Source organism: Temnothorax longispinosus, chromosome 9 (genome assembly GCF_030848805.1).
Source record: "Temnothorax longispinosus isolate EJ_2023e chromosome 9, Tlon_JGU_v1, whole genome shotgun sequence".
Lineage (NCBI taxonomy): Eukaryota > Metazoa > Arthropoda > Insecta > Hymenoptera > Formicidae > Temnothorax > Temnothorax longispinosus.
Genome location: NC_092366.1, coordinates 14873491 through 14893780, shown reverse-complemented (window position 1 = coordinate 14893780; position 20290 = coordinate 14873491). Strand labels below are relative to the sequence as shown.

At 39.7% G+C, this 20290-nt stretch overlaps 3 protein-coding genes across 8 annotated transcripts in view; 1 reads left to right on the top strand and 2 right to left on the bottom strand.

Annotated features, from left to right (window-relative positions):
- Positions 1–491: 491 nt before the first annotated feature.
- Hspbap1 (HSPB1 associated protein 1) lies at positions 492–2816 on the bottom strand. 2 transcript variants are annotated; one of them, XM_071787834.1, is made up of 5 exons: positions 2684–2816; positions 2370–2583; positions 1956–2269; positions 1508–1874; positions 492–1426 (listed from the first exon to the last, which is right to left on the bottom strand). In XM_071787834.1, exons 2-5 carry the CDS (start codon positions 2571–2573, stop codon positions 1067–1069), a joined length of 1245 nt encoding a protein of 414 aa, XP_071643935.1. In that variant the 5' UTR covers positions 2574–2583; positions 2684–2816; the 3' UTR covers positions 492–1066. The 2 variants fall into 2 exon arrangements, with proteins under 2 accessions (XP_071643935.1, XP_071643934.1); XM_071787833.1 differs by having other exon boundaries at positions 2370–2798.
- Positions 2817–4103: 1287 nt separating this feature from the next.
- Positions 4104–6600, top strand: LOC139819487 (NEDD8-conjugating enzyme UBE2F). The gene is made up of 5 exons (XM_071788850.1): positions 4104–4289; positions 4660–4779; positions 4871–5032; positions 5853–6014; positions 6106–6600. The coding sequence occupies exons 2-5, from the start codon at positions 4678–4680 to the stop codon at positions 6220–6222; spliced, it is 543 nt and encodes a 180-aa protein (XP_071644951.1). The 5' UTR covers positions 4104–4289; positions 4660–4677; the 3' UTR covers positions 6223–6600.
- A 105-nt stretch (positions 6601–6705) lies between these two features.
- Obsc (Obscurin) overlaps positions 6706–20290 on the bottom strand; it is a 35939-nt gene continuing 22354 nt past the window's right edge. For 3 of the 5 annotated variants that reach the window (XM_071788843.1, XM_071788845.1, XM_071788844.1), the window contains 19 exons: positions 19898–20047; positions 19214–19318; positions 17969–18784; positions 16476–16878; positions 16047–16230; positions 15649–15949; positions 14946–15524; positions 14419–14843; positions 13556–14319; positions 13187–13485; positions 12175–13094; positions 11598–12037; positions 11255–11393; positions 10575–11044; positions 10079–10306; positions 9700–9844; positions 8807–9310; positions 7558–8708; positions 6706–7407 (listed from right to left, as the gene is read on the bottom strand). In XM_071788843.1, the coding sequence (XP_071644944.1) occupies positions 7161–7407; positions 7558–8708; positions 8807–9310; positions 9700–9844; positions 10079–10306; positions 10575–11044; positions 11255–11393; positions 11598–12037; positions 12175–13094; positions 13187–13485; positions 13556–14319; positions 14419–14843; positions 14946–15524; positions 15649–15949; positions 16047–16230; positions 16476–16878; positions 17969–18784; positions 19214–19318; positions 19898–20047 (8270 nt within the window). In that variant the 3' untranslated portion in view covers positions 6706–7160. The remainder of the gene's footprint in view (positions 7408–7557; positions 8709–8806; positions 9311–9699; positions 9845–10078; positions 10307–10574; positions 11045–11254; positions 11394–11597; positions 12038–12174; positions 13095–13186; positions 13486–13555; positions 14320–14418; positions 14844–14945; positions 15525–15648; positions 15950–16046; positions 16231–16475; positions 16879–17968; positions 18785–19213; positions 19319–19897; positions 20048–20290) is intronic. The other 2 variants (XM_071788846.1, XM_071788847.1) reach the window with 2 other exon arrangements.

Here is a 20290-nt window from a genome sequence, read left to right as displayed (position 1 = left end):
CATTTTACTGTAAATATTACGTAATTATTATGTTATATTATATATGTGTATCATGTATAAATTGTGTATGTACATCATGTAATTAAATTATGTATATTGTAATAACTCTTTTATAATGTTGTACATTATAATTATTACATTGTAAAGTAAATTGTAAGAGAAATAAAATAAATTATAGAAATGTGAAAAAAACGTATTGTAAATAAAAGAGAACCGCCGATCGGAATCGGCGGGGGCGGTGGAGGGCCTCTATAGGTTGACTTGTTTCTAGCGAATGTTAGTTAAAATCTAAGATAAAAACTAATATTTAATTTATAACTAAGAAAATGCAAAATCCAAAATGCATTTAATCGCAATGACATTCGGTACAAGCAGGACGGCCTTTAAAAATATTGCTTATATAGAAAAACGGAGAGTCGAGAGATAGAAAAGTCGTGTAAAAAATTATGAGTAAAGAAATATGAGATTAATACGAGTTGACACAAATATAATTCGGGAGGAAGAGAATGCATATTTTATTCACACTAAATTTCATTACAATATATGCATGCGTATTCTATTTAAAGTGGTCAGATTCATGGCTAAATTTTCTGTAAATTTCCTATAAAATATCAGCACGACTGACCGTTGACATATCTATAATTCTTAGAGGTACACATACCAGTAATAAAAAAGATTGGTATTGTTTCACATACACAATGTCACGTATATAAATTATATACATAAATTTATATAAACTTATATAAATTTATTTATATAATTAAATTTATAGAAATTTAATTACAGATTATATTAATGTCTTTCTAACAATACTTTCGCTGCTTTATCAATAAGCAATTTCAGCAATTTAGTTAAAATTAAATATACATGTGTATTCTCGTGAAAATAGTTAAAAATTTACAGCTAATTTTCTGCAAATGTCATGTAATTATAAAATGCCGACATGACACTGACCGTTGGCATATCTGATTATATGATACCAATAACAATAGAAAAGATTGATATTATTTCACATACAATTCACATTTATATAATAGAGATAGAAATTCAATCCTTGCAGATTATATTAATAATGTCTTTCTAACAATACTTTTGCTGCTTTACCAATAACCTCTGGATGACATAAGGCATTGACAAGAGATTCAAAGAATGAATCATACTGAGGATTAGGTATATAATCTCCAGATGCGCTTGTTTCTTCCGACGGATACTTCTCCTTGTCTCTTTTCCGTCTTTCTTCAATAAATTCTTTAAATTTATGTTTCTCAACATCAGGTAACAACTTAACGTAATACGGATATTCCTCAGCTAATTCTGTTGCGGTCTGTAGTTTAGGTTTAGGTCTTTTTGCAGGTATTTTTGGGACCGGTTCCGCTTTCTTCTCCTCCTCCATTTCTTGTGTGAGTTCAAGAACAGCGCATTCGACCTATTGAGATAGTAAGATTATAAATTAAGCAAATCCTGTGTATATTTAATTAACAATATTGATATTCTTAGAAGGAATTACTTCTGTTGTATAATATGTAGTTATCTTATTCGGAAACTGATTATAGTCTCCCATCTTGGCTATTATCAATTTAACCAGAGCTTCCTCGACTCGTGCTCTACTATCTGTTTTCAGTTTTCCCCATATATTAACGCTGACATTGACTTGATCTAAAGATTCCACGTAATGCCACCACCCATTAGGCACAAATAAAACATCTCCAGGTTCTAGAGTTATTAATTTCGGTTTGTCTGGTATTTCTAACAACCAATCCTTTTCCTCTTCGCTCAGACAATAAATATTAAATCTGCTGTATACGGTTGACTCCTCGTAAGGAAGTCTAACTGGTATCAGAGGAGCGCTAGGTGGATAAAGCAACCATTGTTTTCTGTGAATAGAGAATAGGCGTAATATATAAACAGTTACTAAGACAAATAACTGAAGAATACAATATATTTTTTATACAAACCTGCCGTATACTTGTGCCACTAAATTGTAACCATAGGTATCCCAATGGCAATCAGTGTGAGAACCTTTGCTTCCGACCCAAATAGTGGAATGCATTCCATTTTTCCCAAGTTCCTTGTCAATTCCAAACTTGAGCCAATTGAAGGACTCTACAATTTCCACGTTGTCGCTGAGCCACTCCTTTATATGCTTGTAATCACAGTAATGCCATGTATTGTTCTGCTTTGTTTCTTGTAAATCAATAAATTCTTGCAGCGTTAATTGAACAGGCTTCGCAGGAGGACTCAAGCACCAATGATGATGCTGAAGATTACACTAATGGAAACGAGAATCGAGTAAAACTATTAATAAAATTATTAGTCAATAAAGTTATTAAAAGAATGTGTATGCAGACGTTATTATCGTTACAACTTACCGTACGCTTGTTATGATTCCCAACTCGAAATGGCAACTTCTTATCGCCAAACTTTTCGACCAATTCCTCTAGGTTCCACTGAAGTAATTTCCATTCATAGGAACCATCCGAATTTTGTAACATATTTTGAAACAATACAGGTTCCTCGAGTTTCGGTAGAACGTCTCTCAGAATATCTTCCAACGGTTGTAAATAGCGACTCATTTTTAACTGTCTTATAAGATATAAACGTTAAGTTTAATCCCTTTTCCTATCTTAATTGAGCTTTGATGAATGATACTTCGAGATTATCGTTACTTAAATCAAGTACGCACAAGGAATCTCTCAAACTGTATTGACATTTTCCAGACGAGATAATCTTGTTTGTAAACTTTGATATTAGATCTGTTCTTCTTAGCTGAACCTCTTGCACCGTTCATCTTTCCTCTTTTTCTTTCCGACGTGAGGGAAAAAAAGAGAGAAGATGAACGGTGCAAAATTCAACTGAAAAGAACAGACCTATTATCTCATTGATAACCTAGTACACTGATCTTCTTCCCGCAGTGATGCTAAGACATCCCATAGACCACGGAAACGCCAATGCACCTCTCTATTGGTCAACCAGAGTGCGTTGACACGGAATGCGGCAGAGTGCGTTGACCATCACAATTTGCCGCAGGCGACTTGCGGCATCCTTCTGATTGGTCAACGCACTCTACCGCACGGCGTTTCCGCGTCTATGGAGTCTTAAGCCCGGTGTCCACACTGTCCACGATGCAAGAACTGTGTCCAAGTTTCGATTTAAGCCAATCAACTTGCAGCTCTTACAGAAAAGTAGCAGTTTCATTGGCTTAAGCCCGGTGTCCACAATGCAAGAACTGTGTCCAAGTTTCGGTTTAAGCCAATGAAACTGCTACTTTTCTGTAAGAGCTGTAAGTTGATTGGCTTAAATCGAAACTTGGACACAGTTCTTGCATCGTGGACACCGGGCTTTAGCATTATACTCCCCGCTCCCTTGTCTAAGTACTATGCTCAGGTAGCCAATCGACGTGCCACTTTTCCGTAAGAACCGGAAGTTGATTGGCTAACGCGTCGCTTGTTGCCGCGTGACAAGCGTTTCTACAGCCTTGTATACACGATGCTAGAAATCGGTCCGAGTTTTGGTTTAAAGCCCGGTGTCCACGATGCAAGAACTGTGTCCAAGTTTAGGTTTAAGCCAATGAAATTGCTACTTTTCTGTAAGAGCTGCAAGTTGATTGGCTTAAATCGAAACTTGGACACAGTTCTTGCATCGTGGACACCGGGCTTAAGCCAATCAACTTGCAGCTCTTACAGAAAAGTAGCAGTTTTATTGGCTCGGACACAGTTCTAGCATCGTGTATACAAGGCTTAAGCCCGGTGTCCACGATGCAAGAACTGTGTCCAAGTTTCGATTTAAGCCAATCAACTTGCAGCTCTTACAGAAAAGTAGCAGTTTTATTGGGTTAAACCGAAACTTGGACACAGTTCTTGCATCGTGGACACCGGGCTTTACGGTCCGTGTGCAGAAGCCATAAATGTGACTTTCCGAATTTAATTACTTCCGATTTTATCTTTACAGTTTAGATTTTGAAAATTTTACTTACGAAATTTTAATAACATTTAGATTAAAACACTTGAAAAATAGAATTCTGTCGATATTTCCTTGGAAACTAACGATGGATACGCACATGGCGAATACGACTTGAAACTTTGTGCCTCATGTGATAAGACATTTACGATTCATGACGCGCCGAGCGCCGAGAGAGTAATATCGAGACTTGTGATTTTTCTCAGAGATTTACATTGCGCAATCGAATAAATTGAAAATAAACAGAGATGAAAAAGCCTCCTTTACAGACACTCTAATGTACAGGATTCAGGTGATACGGAAACGAGGCTAATTAAATTCGGCAACGAAAGGTACATCGCGTTATCGGATAAATGCATGCGTTATTTTTCTAACCTAACGACTCCTTTACAAATGATAATAATCGCATATTTGTTATATCATAATATGTTTTTAATTCGATTGTGACGTATATCAAGACTTTTCATTTCATGAACGTTGAAATTTTTGTAATTTGCGTCCATCTTTTGGCGTTCTTTTCTGTTACAAATTTGCTAATGTCGTTGGTTACATTTTGTTTTTTAATGCAAATTCTACTTTATATTCCGCTTAAAGTAATTTAAGACTTTAACATAACGTTATTTTATGTAATGTTATATTAGCTATTACAAACAGATTTAAAGATGGTCAGTGATAATAACTTAATCTTTTTGTGAATAAAAGTTTTTAGTGCAGCTTAATATGATTACTTTACGAGGAAAGCTCAAAAAGGATAATGACATAGCGAATTCAAAGAGCTACAACAGGCGAGTTTCGATACGAGATAAATTACTGATCAAAGAGGTCAATTTAATATAATATTTCTTGGATATCCATCGGTAGCGTCAGACGAGTTCTAATTTAGATGTTTGTGCTGGATCATTTTTTCTTATAGGTGCAGGAAATGGAGCAGACGTTGCCAGTAACTTGTCAGGTCACATTCAAAGATCCACATCGTCTTTATGAATTTATCTTGCTAATTATACCAGATGAGGGATACTGGATTGGTGGCCATTTCTATTTTCAAATTTATATAAGTGAAGAGTACAACATGGCGGTAATCTTATATTCTATAATTTTTACGTTTTATGTCAATTGTACAAATAATTATTATTTTAAAGTTATATGTTAAATCAGTTGAGCGTTGCATGTTTTAATTACAATGGTTGCGCTCAGCAGAGAAAATTGCTTTGCAACTGTTGTAAAATTTGTGAATCTGATTGGTGTATGCTTTTAATTTTGGCCGAAGCTATACACTAATCAAATTCACGAATTTTACGAAGCAGCTTTCTCTGCTGAACGCAGCCATAAAGATCAATCCAGACAAACTTGCATATGTGCATAACCATATGCATAAAGAAACGGATTGGTCTATTTCCTTATGCACATGCATATGGACCAATCAATTCTCTTATGCTTATATTTATGCGTTATGCAAGTTTGTCTGGATTGACCTTAAGGCCTGTTTGTTTTAACTGAACTTCTTGCACAGTTCATCTTTCCTGTTTTTCTTTTCACGTTGGAAAGAAAATGAGAAAAGATAAACTTTGCAAGAAGTTCAGCTAAAACAAACAGCTAGGCCTATTGCTTCCAGTAGCTCATTAAATATAGGCCTGTTCTTTTTAGCTGAATTTTGTGCACGGTTAATCTTTTCTCTTTTTCTTTCCAACGTGAAAAGAAAAAGAAGAAAGATGTACCGTGCAAGAAGTTCAGCTAAAAAGAACAGATATATTGTTAAAATATCGTAAGGGAAGGGAAGAGAAGGGATGGGAAGGGATGACAGGGGAAGGGAGATAGGGCAATATACGTCGACATAAAAATCAGGCTGAAAATTGCAACTGAATTCACCGACCATTGTTCTAAATCGTATTTTTTAGCCGCCAGTAGTAAAATGCTTAACGAAATTATGGCATCCTAACATAAGTGAGGATGGTGATGTATGTCTATCCATTTTAAGACAAAGCAGCATTGATGGAATGGGATGGGCCCCAACACGCAAACTGAAAGACGTCGTATGGGGTTTAAATTCTCTTTTCACTGTATGTATATAAGCATTTTCGGCTGCATAATTTATTGGATTGGTGCAGTTATACTGGACGTATTTTATATATACTTGTATTTCTCTTTTAGGATCTCCTAAACTTTGATGATCCTTTAAACAGAGATGCAGCAGATTTGTTTATTAAGGATAAAGAGTCTTTTCGAAATAAAGTTAAAGATTATGTAATGCAATATGCAAAAAGATGATTTACATTGTAATATTTTAAGTAACAAATAATTCTTTACATTTTTTAAATTGGTTTTGTGCTTCTTTTTAGTGTGTGAGTACAGAACTTGCTCAAATGTGCTTTAGGTTGACTTTGGTTTAACACGATTTAATTTTGCTAGTCTTTTTGCCTGAAATAGACTGTTCTTTCAGTTTTATACAATCAAAGTCTTGGACTGTTGTAACAAAATTACATTAATATATATTAATTGACCTATATTATGTGTATAAACGAAATATAAATTAAAATATGTTTCGAAGATAAAAATCACATCACGTGTACAATGTTTTTTTTTCTCTTGATGAGACATTGTAATGCCAACAAGCAATTGTAAATAAAGTGGATGTTTAATAATATATTTAAATAATTATAATTTATATACCTCTTGTGTAAAACATTTAAATACTGAATATGTAAAAAGTATTTCATGCTAATAAGAATTGGAAATTATAAGGATGCGCACTATTTTGTCAAGTATTTATTTATAATTTTCGTACAATGTTTGATCGACATTTTTTATTAAACTTCAAAAAAATTTTTCAATTTATTATTTCATGTATTTTTTTATCTTGATTCATTAACATGTATAGATCACCATTTATTTGTTATCGTCGAATTAACGGACAGCTGAAAATTTGTCGACGAAAAAGTCGACGAAACATCGATGATCGGTCGACAACGATTTTTCGTTATAATTACAAGTTGTAACAAATAAATAATAACAAAAAAGAAAACAAAGAGTCCAAAGAGAGATGATTTTTCTCCTTGTATTTCTCGTTTCGCGTCGTTCCTCTGCACTGTTCGGATATAAACTAGGCATGTACGCGAAGTGGTACGACCATACGCGTTTGCACGTGTGCATGTGCGTGTGTGTGTGTGTGTACATAAATATAAATAAAAAATTGCAGCTCTCCATCGTTAGAACGTGGTCAGCAGCTCTTCTTGTATACTGGTTGACCTGATGAGTTTTTGTTTGGAGCCCAACAAACTCTCGCTCGCCAGGCTGTCACTGTCTGAAGCTATCTTTGTCTTTTCTTGGTGATATTCCTCACTATATTCCTTCAGTCTGTTGCCTAAGAATACAGCTCTCTCGCGTTTTTTAATCATGAAATCAGTCGGTAATAGCCACCGATGTTCGTGACACTCCTCTGGTATTGGTCTTTTGCTAAAGAAAAAAATTAATGTATTTTTTTTAACATATGTAAAAAAAACTTATTCATATTGCGCATTTAATATCTACGATAATCACAATTATTCGATTACAATAAGTCTTTATATTAATCTTGAAAACTTTTTTTTGTTAATTATTACCAACCTTGGCGCGCGTTTAAAGACCAACATGAGAAATCTGGTGGCTTCTTGACTCAGCTCTTTGTAGAGATACTCGAATCTGTATCTGACGAAGGATATGTTCTGCCTGGTCTCGTCCACATCCTTACCGCGGAACGGGGAAACTCCGGACAGCAATACGTAGGTCAACACACCGACCATCCAGATGTCCGTTTGCGGGTAGACGGGTTCATCGTTGTAGAGCTCGGGCGATCTGTATTCGGGATGGCCCAAGTGCTTGGGCACCGCCGTGCCCAATTTGCTGACCCTATGAGCTGATCCCATGTCGACCAATTTCACCTGCACCGATCGCACGGACGACATCACGATGTTGTCCGGCTGAATGTCCAGGTGACAATATCCGCGCCAGTGAAGGTACTGTAAACCGTCGAGAATTTGCGTAACGGCATTCGCCACGCAGTTCTCCGTGTACTCGTGCCGACTGGAGAAGTACGTGAGTATGTCAGCGCCCTGAAGCTTCTCCAAGATGAATACCGCCACGGGGGAGCCGGATGCCTTGTAGGCAGCCTCCAACATCGCTATCCGCTCGTGTCGCAGCGAACGTAATACTTCGTATTCCTGGTTCACTTGCTTCTCCGTCTCGGCGTTCAATTCCAGGATCTTGGCGATGATGACGCAATCCGTGCTCTTGTCCACACCTTTCACCACCGCGGAGAATTGTCCGCGCGATAACTCGGAGATGAAGCTATACTTGGTGGACAGCTGCGGCTCCACCGACCATTCGATCGGATTCTCTTCTATGGAATAATCGATGTGCGGCTTGTCCTCTTCCAGGACAATCTCCTGGCCGGCCTCGGTCAGCTCCTGGAGATGCCTCATCGCCCGCGTGATTTGTACCTTCGGGCAACCCGGCATTCGCGTTTTGATCAACTTCGACGGGATGCCCTTCTCGCTCCAACCGATACGGTTGCGCGCTGCCAGACGAAAGTTGTAACTCGTGTCTTGTTTTAGGTCGCGCACCAGAAAGAATTCGTGATCAATATTGGAGGCAACGTCTATCCAGGCGATCGAATCACCCTCCTTGTACTGTAGATTGTAGCATAACACTGGCGAGTTGCCGTCGTACTTCGGCTGTTTCCATCGTAGGAGTACTTCGGTATCCGAAACATCGGAAGCCTGGGAAGTTGAAGGTAATTACAACACGAAAATAGAAATACCATTTGTATATAAATTGATCGCCACTTCAAAATTGATTAGTCGCTTAATTATCGTACCTCTGGAGAGTCCGGGCCGCAAGAAACCGTTGCCTGCAACACCCTGGTTCTGACAATCGTCTGTCCTATCGGGTTTCTTGCCACGACTTTATAAATCCCAATATCATGCTCCTTTGTAGGATTAAAACTGAGTATGGATCTCCCGTCGGAGTCCTCCGTCACCTTGATCCTGTTGTTCTCTTGGATGACCATATCGTTCTTGAACCACTGTATCAGTGGTTTAGGGTTTCCTACTGCCAGACAGGTGAGATGCGCCGGTTTTCCCTCCTCGATCGGGCAGATCTGCGGCTTCTCGCGGAAGAATGGAGGCTGGCCTTCCTTCTTTGATTCGATCATCGCCTCAGCTTCGGCATAACTATCTAACCGAGTGCCCAGTTCGTTCTTCAAACGTCTAAGCGTAAACGTGTCCGCCGATCCGTACCGATTGATGCGTGCCCTCCTCTCGTCGTCGATCTCCTCGTCCATAACATCCGTGAATCGACGACGTTCCCGTATGATGGGTGCCTGATAACAAAATAGTAATAGCATGTAAATAGTCTTCCTTCGTGAAAAATTCTCATATTTTCTCAGAAATTTTATAAGAACTTCTCATATTTTAGTAATTATTAATTTCTGGTAAATTGCGTGGATTTTCTCATATTTATTCAGATTTCTACAAAAGTGTATTGACGGGAAAAATCTGAAATATTTCATCATTATTTTGTCTGAATTTTTCTGAAAAACGTACCAATTTGTATTAAAAAATCTGAAAAATACTGAAAAAATCCCAAAATTTTCATAGAATTAAATTCTGATAAATAATATAAAAAATTCTGATGAGACATTTTTCCATTAGGGTTTAAGCTAACATTTTTTTTTTAATTTAAAACAGTTCTTTATAGCTGTACGCTTACTCTCCAATCAAAGCCATTATCTTCCGTAATAGAACGCGAGAATCCGGGACTACGATTGCATGCGACTTTCATGTATTCACGTAGTCGTACAGGGAAATCGGTGTCCCGCAGTTGAAGAAGATATGTGTCTGGACCATTCTGATAACTGTAAAATAAAAATAAAAATAAAAGATGAAAGAATTGCATGAATTTTGTTACATAAAATAAAATACATTGCATTAAGATTTACGTAAAGTTTAATTATATGATTCTATAAGACTTGTATGAATTTAGATATGTTATTCGCAATTTAATATTAAAATAAAATCATAAATCATAGAATTTCTATGACAGTTTTAAAATCAAATCGGACATATTTTCTTTTACGGCGTTTACTTACTGGCTTTCGCTCGTGATTATTCCGATTTCCGTGTCGATCGGTTCTCTGGATGGTATTTGATTTTCCCATGTCCTAGGCGAACGTTTCTTCAACGGGCTGTGAGTCCTGTCGGGTTCGGGCGTGAATTTATGTCCGGGTGGATATATCATTCGCGATGGATCGTCAAACGCTGTCTCCAGCTTGCTTCTGCGATACCACGTGCGGCACGAAGCGTTGCTGTACCAATCCCTATAAAAATATACTTTATTTGTAATCAGACATTTTTAATGATAAATTACATTAATTCTGCAATAAAAACATCGGTTTTACGAAATTTATTACTTGTAGAAAATTTTTTACAAATCTATATTTTACGACACATATAATTATTTTTTTATCTAAAAAATTCTATTCTACTTGAAGAAAACACTGTTTTATACATCCAATCCGTCTTAGATTATTTATGAAAAATTAATTTTTGTGTTTTAAGTGCGTTAAAAGGTCATAATCTACTTACCGATAAAGTTTATAATAGTTCTTCAAGTTTTCGGAAGGTATTCTATAAGGTTCTGGAGGTGAGCTATCAATGTAATTGAACCACGGATGAGCCAAAGCGGCCCTAACGTCCATCCTTTTGTCGACGTTGTACACCAACAGGCTGCGAATAAAGTCCTGCGCTTCATTCGAGATATTTTTCCATCGGTCGTCGAAGTCCCACTTGCCTTCTCTGATCTTCCTCAGCGTCTCTCTATCGTTCGCACCTCTGAACGGCGAAATACCCGACAGCAAAATGTAGGTAATTATGCCAACGGACCACATGTCCGCGGCGTAGCTGACACCCTCGTTATTAGTTACTTCCGGTGCGACATATTCCGGCATGCCGTACGCCAAGGTCATCAGCCTTGCGTGCGAAATTCTACGGGCGAGTCCGAAATCTCCGATCTTCAGGTCATCTCCTCCGGCGTGAGAGATTAGTAGATCGCCGAGCTGCGAGAAAACGTATTGAATTAAACATATTGAATTAAAGGAAAGATAGAGTTTTATCATGAAAGAGAAATATTAAAAAAAAAGAGCCCTATCTGTTATATTTAAATCTCGAATTTTATATTTGTTTTTAAGTGGTATAAAATGATATTGCATAAATTACTAATTATTCAAAATTTTTATCTTTAAAAAAGTGATTTTTAAATAACTCACTGTCAGACCGAGATGCGCGTAATAATTTCCATGCATATATTCCAATCCCCATAGCAATTGGCGTATATAACGAGCGATATCTATCTCGGTATAGTGTTCTTGTCTCGTGAGGTTGTCCACTAATTCGCCACCGGCCGCTCTAAATTATCATCGTTAAGGATCGTTTGCTGATTGAATTCGTGTTATTTTCGAATAATATATTAAACAAATACTTTTAGAGATTTATAATCAGAATAATTAATAATAATGTTGAAAAAAAGTATCTTATGTAATTAATCCAACATCTCAATTACCATGACTAATACTATATATATATAAGGCAAAATAAAATAATCAAGGATACAACTCCATGACCAGCGTGACTGAATCGTTCGTATCGAAGGCATCGTGCAATCGCAGTAATTTGCGATGATGCAAGTTGTTCATCGCTTCCATCTCGTTATACATGAACGGCTTGAGATCACCGCGTCCATGCATGATCTTAGAAGCGTAATTCCTTCCGGTACTTCGTTCAACCGCGTGATAAGTTACACCCTGAGTGCCGCGGCCAAGCTCGTCACCCAGATCATACAAGTCGTCGAACGGCTTGTCGCGCGGTTTCACGTCCATTTTCTTCCTGTACGTCCTGTATCCGTATTCGTGCTCGTTCTCCTCCACGTGTAACATCACCGAGCAGGATATCGAGCCGGCCACGTTACCCGCGCTGATCGAGTAAAGACCTTCGTCCTTCACGATGGCGTCGTTGACGATGATGGTCGTGATATCAGGTTCGGTGAACTGAATCTGATTGAAAAAAGGTATCTTCTTAATTAAAATATCTTTAATTAAAGTTTTTGATTACAAGCAAATTTCATTTAATTAAAATAAGACATTTCACTACTCTGCAGGATGTCGTATAAGAACATAAAACAGAAACATACTCTAATTCTGGAAGATGAAGCTATAGGTTTCCAGTCCTTGTACCACTTGAGTTCCGGATAAGGTACGCCAGTTACGCGAGCGGTCAATTGACCGGTTCTTCTCAGCATTACAATGGTCTCGTCGGGTCTCTCGATAAACGTGGGGTACTCGGCAATCTTTAAGATAACTTTCTGCCTGGCCTCGCCGTGTTCGTTCGTAGCGACAGCCTCGTAGACACCTTCGTCCCTCTCGAGCATTCTGTTGATGAACAGAGTTGCCTGGCCGTTTCTAGTGTAGCTCTGATCGTATCGACCGCCCGACTCGATCAATTGATCGTTGAAGTAATACGTCATTTTTGGCTTAGGATAGCCGTAGACGAACCAGAAGAGATTGCAATTGTGGTTCTTCACGCCGTACTGAGTGTCGTACTCCTGACGCAAGAATCTAGGCGCCTGGGCGTAGCCGTCGTGCGGCGGTCGCTCAATGTCGAAGTCTTTCGGGAAGTAGGGACTGGTCTCGGGACGAAAGTCGATGCCAGGCGGTAGGTACGGGAAGAACTTGGGCGGCTCCGGCTCCAGTTTGGCGCGATACGTTTGCGCGAACGGCGACGGATCGCTTATGCCGTATTTGTTCTCCACGCGGATGCGAAACTTGTAGTCGCGGAACGGCTCGAGATTGCGAATGTCGCAGACGCAGCTGCGAATACCGCTGCGAGCGGTGAACCAGTCGCCATCCGGGAGTTCGCACATCTCCACTAAATAGGTCACGGGCACTCGCGGGCCGATGGGGATGGACGGCTTCCACGAGAGGGTGAGATGCCGATCCATCATGCGGCTGATGATCGGACGGTCCGCCAGCGGCAGCGGAAGGCCAGACTTCCGGTATTTATCGTAGTCCGCGTATTGATCAGCAAGTGGTCTTTTCGCGCGTGGCTCCAAAGCTGGAGTTGAAAAATATATCGAAGTGCAATGTAAAAGCGATTTAAATATTTCGCAACGCATATCTACGAAGATAAAACTCTCATTTACTTACATTCGTAAACCATTTCGGCGCTGCACGAATCCTCACCGTGAGGATTGGATATCTTCAGCACATATTTTCCGGCATCCAGCTCGTCCACGTTGACTATCGTGAGCCGCAACAGGCTACCCTCCTGGTCCATCCTAATGCGATCAGTGGGCCAAATTCGGTCGCCATTGCGATACCACTCGAAGTCGGGTTCCGGGTATCCCGTGACGCACGCGGTGAACTTGGCCGGCATGCCTCTGTAGACCTCGCAGTCGCCGATTCTCTTCAGGAATGTCGGCGGTTCAACCTTCTGCATTTTTTGGCTGAAATTACATATGTTAAAATACATAGGGTAATTTGAATATTTCTCCTTTCTCTTTTGTCAAAACTTACATTTTATCGACTACAGCCAGATTCGCCGCGCATTCCGCCTCGCCGCCCTTATTAACGGCTTTGCACCTGTACCGTCCCGAGTCATCATACGCGCAGTCTTTCACGTACAGGCAGCAGGCATCACCGTCGCGCTTTATCTTGTACTTGTCGTTGTCCTTCAGGATCGGCTTGTCGTTGAAGTACCAGGTGACCTCCGGCTGCGGTATACCGGTGACGCGGGCCGGAAACTTGGCGTCGAACGTGGGCAGCTGCTGTAGATCCGTGAACCTCTGTGTGAAGGTCGGCGATTGGTAGATCTTGCGAACGATGGCGTTCGCGCTGGTGGTGTCTTCGCCCAGTGGATTACTTATCCGGCAGCCGTAGACGCCCGCGTCTTTGGGCTTGCACGGATCGATTTGCAGACCGACCTTCCTCCCGTCGCAACTCATCGTCACGCGTTCGGACGGTACGACCGGCTCTCCATCTTTCGTCCAGCTCACGTCGGGGATCGGATTGCCGACAAACGACACGTCTAGTTTTAATGGCTGGCCTTCTTCGATAGATACATCGCGCATAGGGCTGGTAAATGTCGGTTTCTCCTCCGGCGTGTCCGGTCTCACCTTGCCAGCAACGTCCAGTTTAGCTTTGCAGGATGCAGTGCCTTCTGTATTGCCGGCTACCACCTGGTACTCGCCGACGTCTTCCGGCGTTGCCTTGTCGAGAATCAAAGCTTGACTGCCGTCCGGTTGACTAATGATCTTTACATGCTTGTTGTCTGGAACGATCTGAAAGTACATTTAATCATTTTTTTGAAAAGTAAATATTGATTTAAAATATGTCCAGAGTATATTATAATAAAATTAGCGCAACATTATTATACTGACTTCTTCATCATTTCGTAGCCACTTGAGTTCGGGAGTCGGTTTTCCTATAGTCTTCACCTCCATTTTCACCGGGAAACCTTCGACGACGGTTTGCGGTTGAAGACTCGCGACGAATTCTGGTCTCTTTTCTCTTTCTTCCACTTCTACCTTAGCCGTACCCGTGATCTCACCGAGCGCGTTGGATACAGTCAGCGAATAGGTCCCTGCATCCTCCGGACGCACATAATCGATCTTCAATCCGATAAGACCATTCGGTTTGTTGACAAAGTTTATTTCTTTTGTATGTCTCAATGGTATTCCATCTTTGAACCATTGCACTTGCGGATTCGGGAATGCTAAGACTTGAGCTTCCAATTTCAACGGTTGCCCAACCACGGCCTTTGTATCTTCCAATGGCTTCGTGAACGACGGTCTCCTTCGTTCGGCTGTAACAAACGCAGATTGCCTTGTATTATTGTATTAAGATGGTAATTGTACGATAAACATACAATCGACAATTTATTAAAAAGAAAATAAAATATACTCACGCGTAACAGCGACAGCACAGAGCGAAGAATTCTCGCCGCTGGGGTTCGAAACGACGAGCTTGTAGGCGCCGCAATCGGTGGGCTTCACCGTGTCAATCGTTAGCTTCGTGGTGCCGTCCGGCAAGGTACTGATCTTCACATGATCGTCCGGCGTGATTTTCTCACCGTCCTTGAACCAGGCGACGTTGGGTATCGGACTGCCATCCACCTTGGCCTTCAATTCCAGAGGTTCGCCCTCGTCGACCTCCGCCGATCTCGGTAACGCCTTACCGAACGAAGGCGCGGTCAACGTCATAGACAGATCGCAGCTGGTTTGTACGCTTCCGGCAACGTTACTCGCTTTACACGTTATTGTTCCGGCATCTTTTGCAGAGAAGGTTTTGATGGAGAGAGTGCTGTCCACTATGCCGTCCACGTGAGTCGTCACCTGATACCTTTCGTCCTCCTCGATGGTCTCACCGTTCTTCAACCATTCCACGCTCGGCCTCGGAATGCCGGTCGCGCGAATCTTCAGCTCGACGTCCTCGCGATCGCTGCATTGCATCTTTGACAGATCCTTCAGAAAGACTGGAGCTTCGGCTGCGGAAAATACAAGTGTGTTTTTATTCTAAACTTCTTTAATCCATTCAAACAGAAATGTCTATAAAATATCTCGTCACTTGCATGTGTGTGTTATATTTGGCTGAGAGTAAGATTTACTTACTGTGAGGCGTGAGAGTAGCTTGAGCGCTTGCTTCACCCAAATAATTCTTTGCCACAACGGTATAGAAGCCTTCATCTTCTAGACTGAGCTTTTTAATAATGAGTTTGTATTTACAATTTCTCTTATCTTCTTCCATATCATAATGTTCGTTCTTTTGCAGCTCCGTGCCGTTCTTTATCCATTTAATATCGGGTTTCGGATTTCCTTTGATAATAGCTTGCCATTCAACTCGCTCGTCAACCGACTCAGTGTGATCTCTAAAGCTATCGATTTCTGGTTGCAACAGAAGACTCAAGAATGCCTAAAGAAGCAAAAATCTCATTAATTATTGAATATAGTCTTCTATATTTTTCGGTTTTATTACACTCTATATTCTACTCTATATTCTAGATACTTACGCTACTCTCGGCTTCACCCCATTTATTCTTTAACTTTAAAGTATATTCTCCGGTATCTTCTTTAGTACACTTCGGTATTTTCAATGTGACTTTACTTTCTGTCAATTTATCCGCTGCCGGTCCGTTAGTAATGGTCCACTTAATTCTAGAATCATCAGGCGGAATTTCGTGACCATTGCTATACCTGAAAAAACACATACGCGTACAAAATAACATTTTTCAGTTTAATTAATGAAATCTAATTATACATATAAATATATTTTTTAAGAGAGAATAGACTTATAGATTGAAACAATAAGAAAAAAGATAATTCTTCTATTATTTCACACTATATTTTAACACATTTTTACGCATTTTAAATATCTTTTTGCTTAAATAAAATCCTATTTTTACTGAAAATTTCTTAGAATCTATACTGTAAATATATACCATGAGATGTCCGGGACCGGATCGGCCGTACAGACGGCTTTAAATTCGCCGTTAGCTTCGAGAGCGACGTCAACATCGTTGAGAGGCTCGATAAATCTCGGTTTCCGCAGCTCGTCGACGGTTTCGATTGTTAGGTAGCCTTCCACGACTTCCTCGCCCAATTTGTTCGTCAGAACGCACATGTAAAGACCCTCGTCCTCGAGGGTGGCCTTGCTAAGATCCATCTCGTACGATTCCCCGGAAGTTGCGATCCTCACTCGGTCCCCGGATCGAAGAGCTTTACCGTCTTTGAGCCACTTCACGTCTGGTCTTGGTAAACCAGTGGCTTTCACCACGAACTTCGTACTCTGTGTCTCGAAGATCGTTCGATCGGTGAGATCTGTGCTCACGACGTGAGGCGGGGCTGTGAGGAATGAGATGCGAATAGTGAATCGTTATACATATCGAAACGTTGATTTTGCATGGAAGCATGCCTGGTTTAAACAAACCCTTCCTCCTATCAATAGTAAATTGGTAATAATAGAATGCATCAGAGTATAGTCAGCCAAAGAATGTTGTTATGCAATCAAATCTTTTTTTCTGCAGAAAACGCTATTAAGATATATATTTTAATTTATCAAAATATATATGTGATATTCTAATTTAATTTATTTCGTTACATTGTATCTTTTTTGTATCAATTAATTTCGATTTTCAAACATTTGATTAACTTTAAACGATTAAAATAAACTACTTAAAACTTGTGATAGTGAGAATATTATCTAAATTAATTTACTTAAATTTATGTGGTATATAATATATATTAACGAAGATAAAAGTATAGTCTTTTTTTTCTAATTAATACATAAAAATATAAGTTTAAATGCAAACTACTGATACGTTTGCCCGTTTATCATTTGTGCTTTAGGTATTACGTTCTTAGTATACTTACCTAGAAGCTCTTGATTAAATAGGTGCTCAGAAAACCGCATAGTGAAGATTATAAAATTGATTATCGTATTTTAGAATAAAAGCTGCAATCTTACCTTGATATTTCTTTTAAGTTGGCGAAGAGTAATCGCTATAAAAATCGAAATTCCAAGGATACAGATAGTTAATATTGCGCATGGAAGCATAAATAATGTATTAATTAATATAACATAATTAATCTTATATTAAAAATAAAATATATATTATAAATATTATTATAAATAAAATTATATTAAGAATATCAAAAAAGAAAGAGCAGATGGGATTTAAAAAAAATTACAAGTATACCTATCATTTTAATATAATTTCCCATCAATGAACTGTCAATAGATATTTTATGTTTCCACGCGAATGAAATTATGAGAGCGTCACACATGCGAGAAAGAGGAAAGGGTGATAGAATTAGCGAGATAGATCTGTCAGCCATAAGTAGAGGTGATGCAACAATATATGTCTCGACGTGTCGTAGTGCTTAGAGATTAGAGTTAGCTGCTGAAGCTACCGATGGAACCTCGCGGTCGTACCTGACTCTCTGCCCGATTCTTTATCGAGGATTTCGTCTAATACGCTACGTTGCCGTTTAACACGAGCTAAAAGGTTCTTCATCTCCTCGTCGACTTCCTCGTCGTCGTCGTCATCGAGCTGCGCCTTCTGAGAACTCTGTCTTGACAACGTTTCGTTCGACAACGTCGAGGTTTTTGTCTTCTCAAGTTTCGCCGTTTCTTTCGATAACTCGACGGCTGAGCTTGGTGAATCTAAAGTTTGCTCCGCGACCTTTTTCACTGGACTCGCGTCGCTAATCGTAGAGCTTTGACTGGGCAAGTTTATCGTCTTCACGTCCAAACTTTCTCGCTTCAGAGTTCGATCCGACAGCGCCGCCGACAACGGCTCTTCCAAGGATTGCTCCTCGGCGATGGTCTCTGCGATCCTGGAGATTCTATGTAACTTAATGTCTTCTAAGGTTTTCTCTTCTGGCGTGCCGTTGAAGGAGAGCTCATCGAGAATGCCGTTCGTCGTTTTTTGATCCTCCGGGAGTTGATCGGCCGATTGCACGTCCTCCGTGCTGACGTCTCGCGATAATGCCTTCAAGGTCGACTCGTCGTCGGAAACGGAGACAATCGTGACGAATCCGCGATTGGCACCCAAATTTGACTTCTTTTCCTCAGTTTCTGAAAATTCCTCGATCAACACGCCTTTTTGCGGCTTGGAATTCTCTTCTTGCACAGTGTAAGCGTAAGAGGCGACTTCTTCAACACGAGGTCCCGATTCGACACCGAATTCCCGACACTCGACCTTGGTCGCCGTCATCTTGCTGATCGTGTGACTTTCACCGGGACGACCTGCGAACGACCTGATCTAATACCTTCGACTACCAGCATCCCACGTACAATTGCGCGTATCTTCCGTATCTTTAGAAATGATCTCTTCATACTGTTACTAGAGAGTTGCGATCATAGAACTGTTTTCATAAATCGCACGTTTATTGCTTAAATCACGATGTTATGAGTCAGATATAAATACGATCGTCTACGTTGAAAGTAGACGATGATGAAAAATTTTGAAGCAAAACGATCTTTAAGTCTGAGCATACTCAGTTTTCAGGAGGTTTCGTGTTCTCTATTTGTTTGTGCGATTGTTAGTTATACGGAGTATCCAAATGACACAAATGTCTAAAAGACTTTGCAGGGTCCTAAAACACATCTTTTAAACTTTTATGTCGATTGGATAATCCGTAGGTATATGATAATGTGTGGAATACGTAAAGTTACCTGTAAGTATAGCTTCGTGTGATGTTGTAGAGGCCACAGAGATCGTGATTGTTTCATTGTCCCCTTGAATTACTTGGATGTTTTGTTTCTCCAGTTTGACGCGACCTAAATTTATCAGATATTGTTTCTACCGCTAAATGACTCTTAACCAGATACCTTCTCGATATTGCTAATAAGTTACGTAGCGTGCGTGCGTGCGTATTTGTGCATGATAAATTACGGTGCGCGTATCACACGACCTAATTTTCTACTTAATTTTCTAAAATCGTTATTATGCACTTAAATAACACTTAAAAAAACGCTTAAAAAACTTTTAAAAAACGGTCGGTGACACTATGTGTTTCTAATCATCAACACATGAAAATACACGTAAAAAAGAAAAATCAAACAAAATTTCAAAATTCTAGATATTGCAAAAAATGTCACAAAAACCTAATTTGGCTCTTTAGCGCATGCAGTATTCTTTAATATTAATTATCTAGAAGATACTTTGGTTCTAGAATAAAAAGGTTTTTCCTATAGCGTGTAATGAAACCCTTATCGAAGCGTGTGACGTCACGGATGCTGTAATTGTCAAAGCGTCATTGCGTTCCAAATGCAGCAAAGTCAAAACTCTGCGTTTCTCACTCCTACGCAGTCTAATTTAGCTAGCCAAGTTAGCCAATTTAGCGCACATATGATTACCTTCCGGTTCCGATTCTTCGGCGCGCAGAGTCTCATCCTGCGGCAATTGTTCCTTCACCAATTTCTTCGTCCGTGTTTCCTCCACCTTCACCTCCTCGGCTTTCTCTTTCGGAGGCTCTATCTTTTCGACCTTCTCATCTTCCGTCTCAGCTACGGAAGTACATTTTTTCGAGTCTTTGATGTGATGACGTGTTTCAAGACGCGATATATCAACATATATGTTATGACACTTGGAGATTCAAAAGAATTAGCAACAAAAGATCGGAAGAATTTTGGAGCCAACATGAAACCGATTTTATAATCATCTACAAGTGGACTAATAAGAATACAGGAAGAAAAAACAAAGAACACATTTTGCGTCAACGTCAATAATGTGACGCGTCGAAAATGATG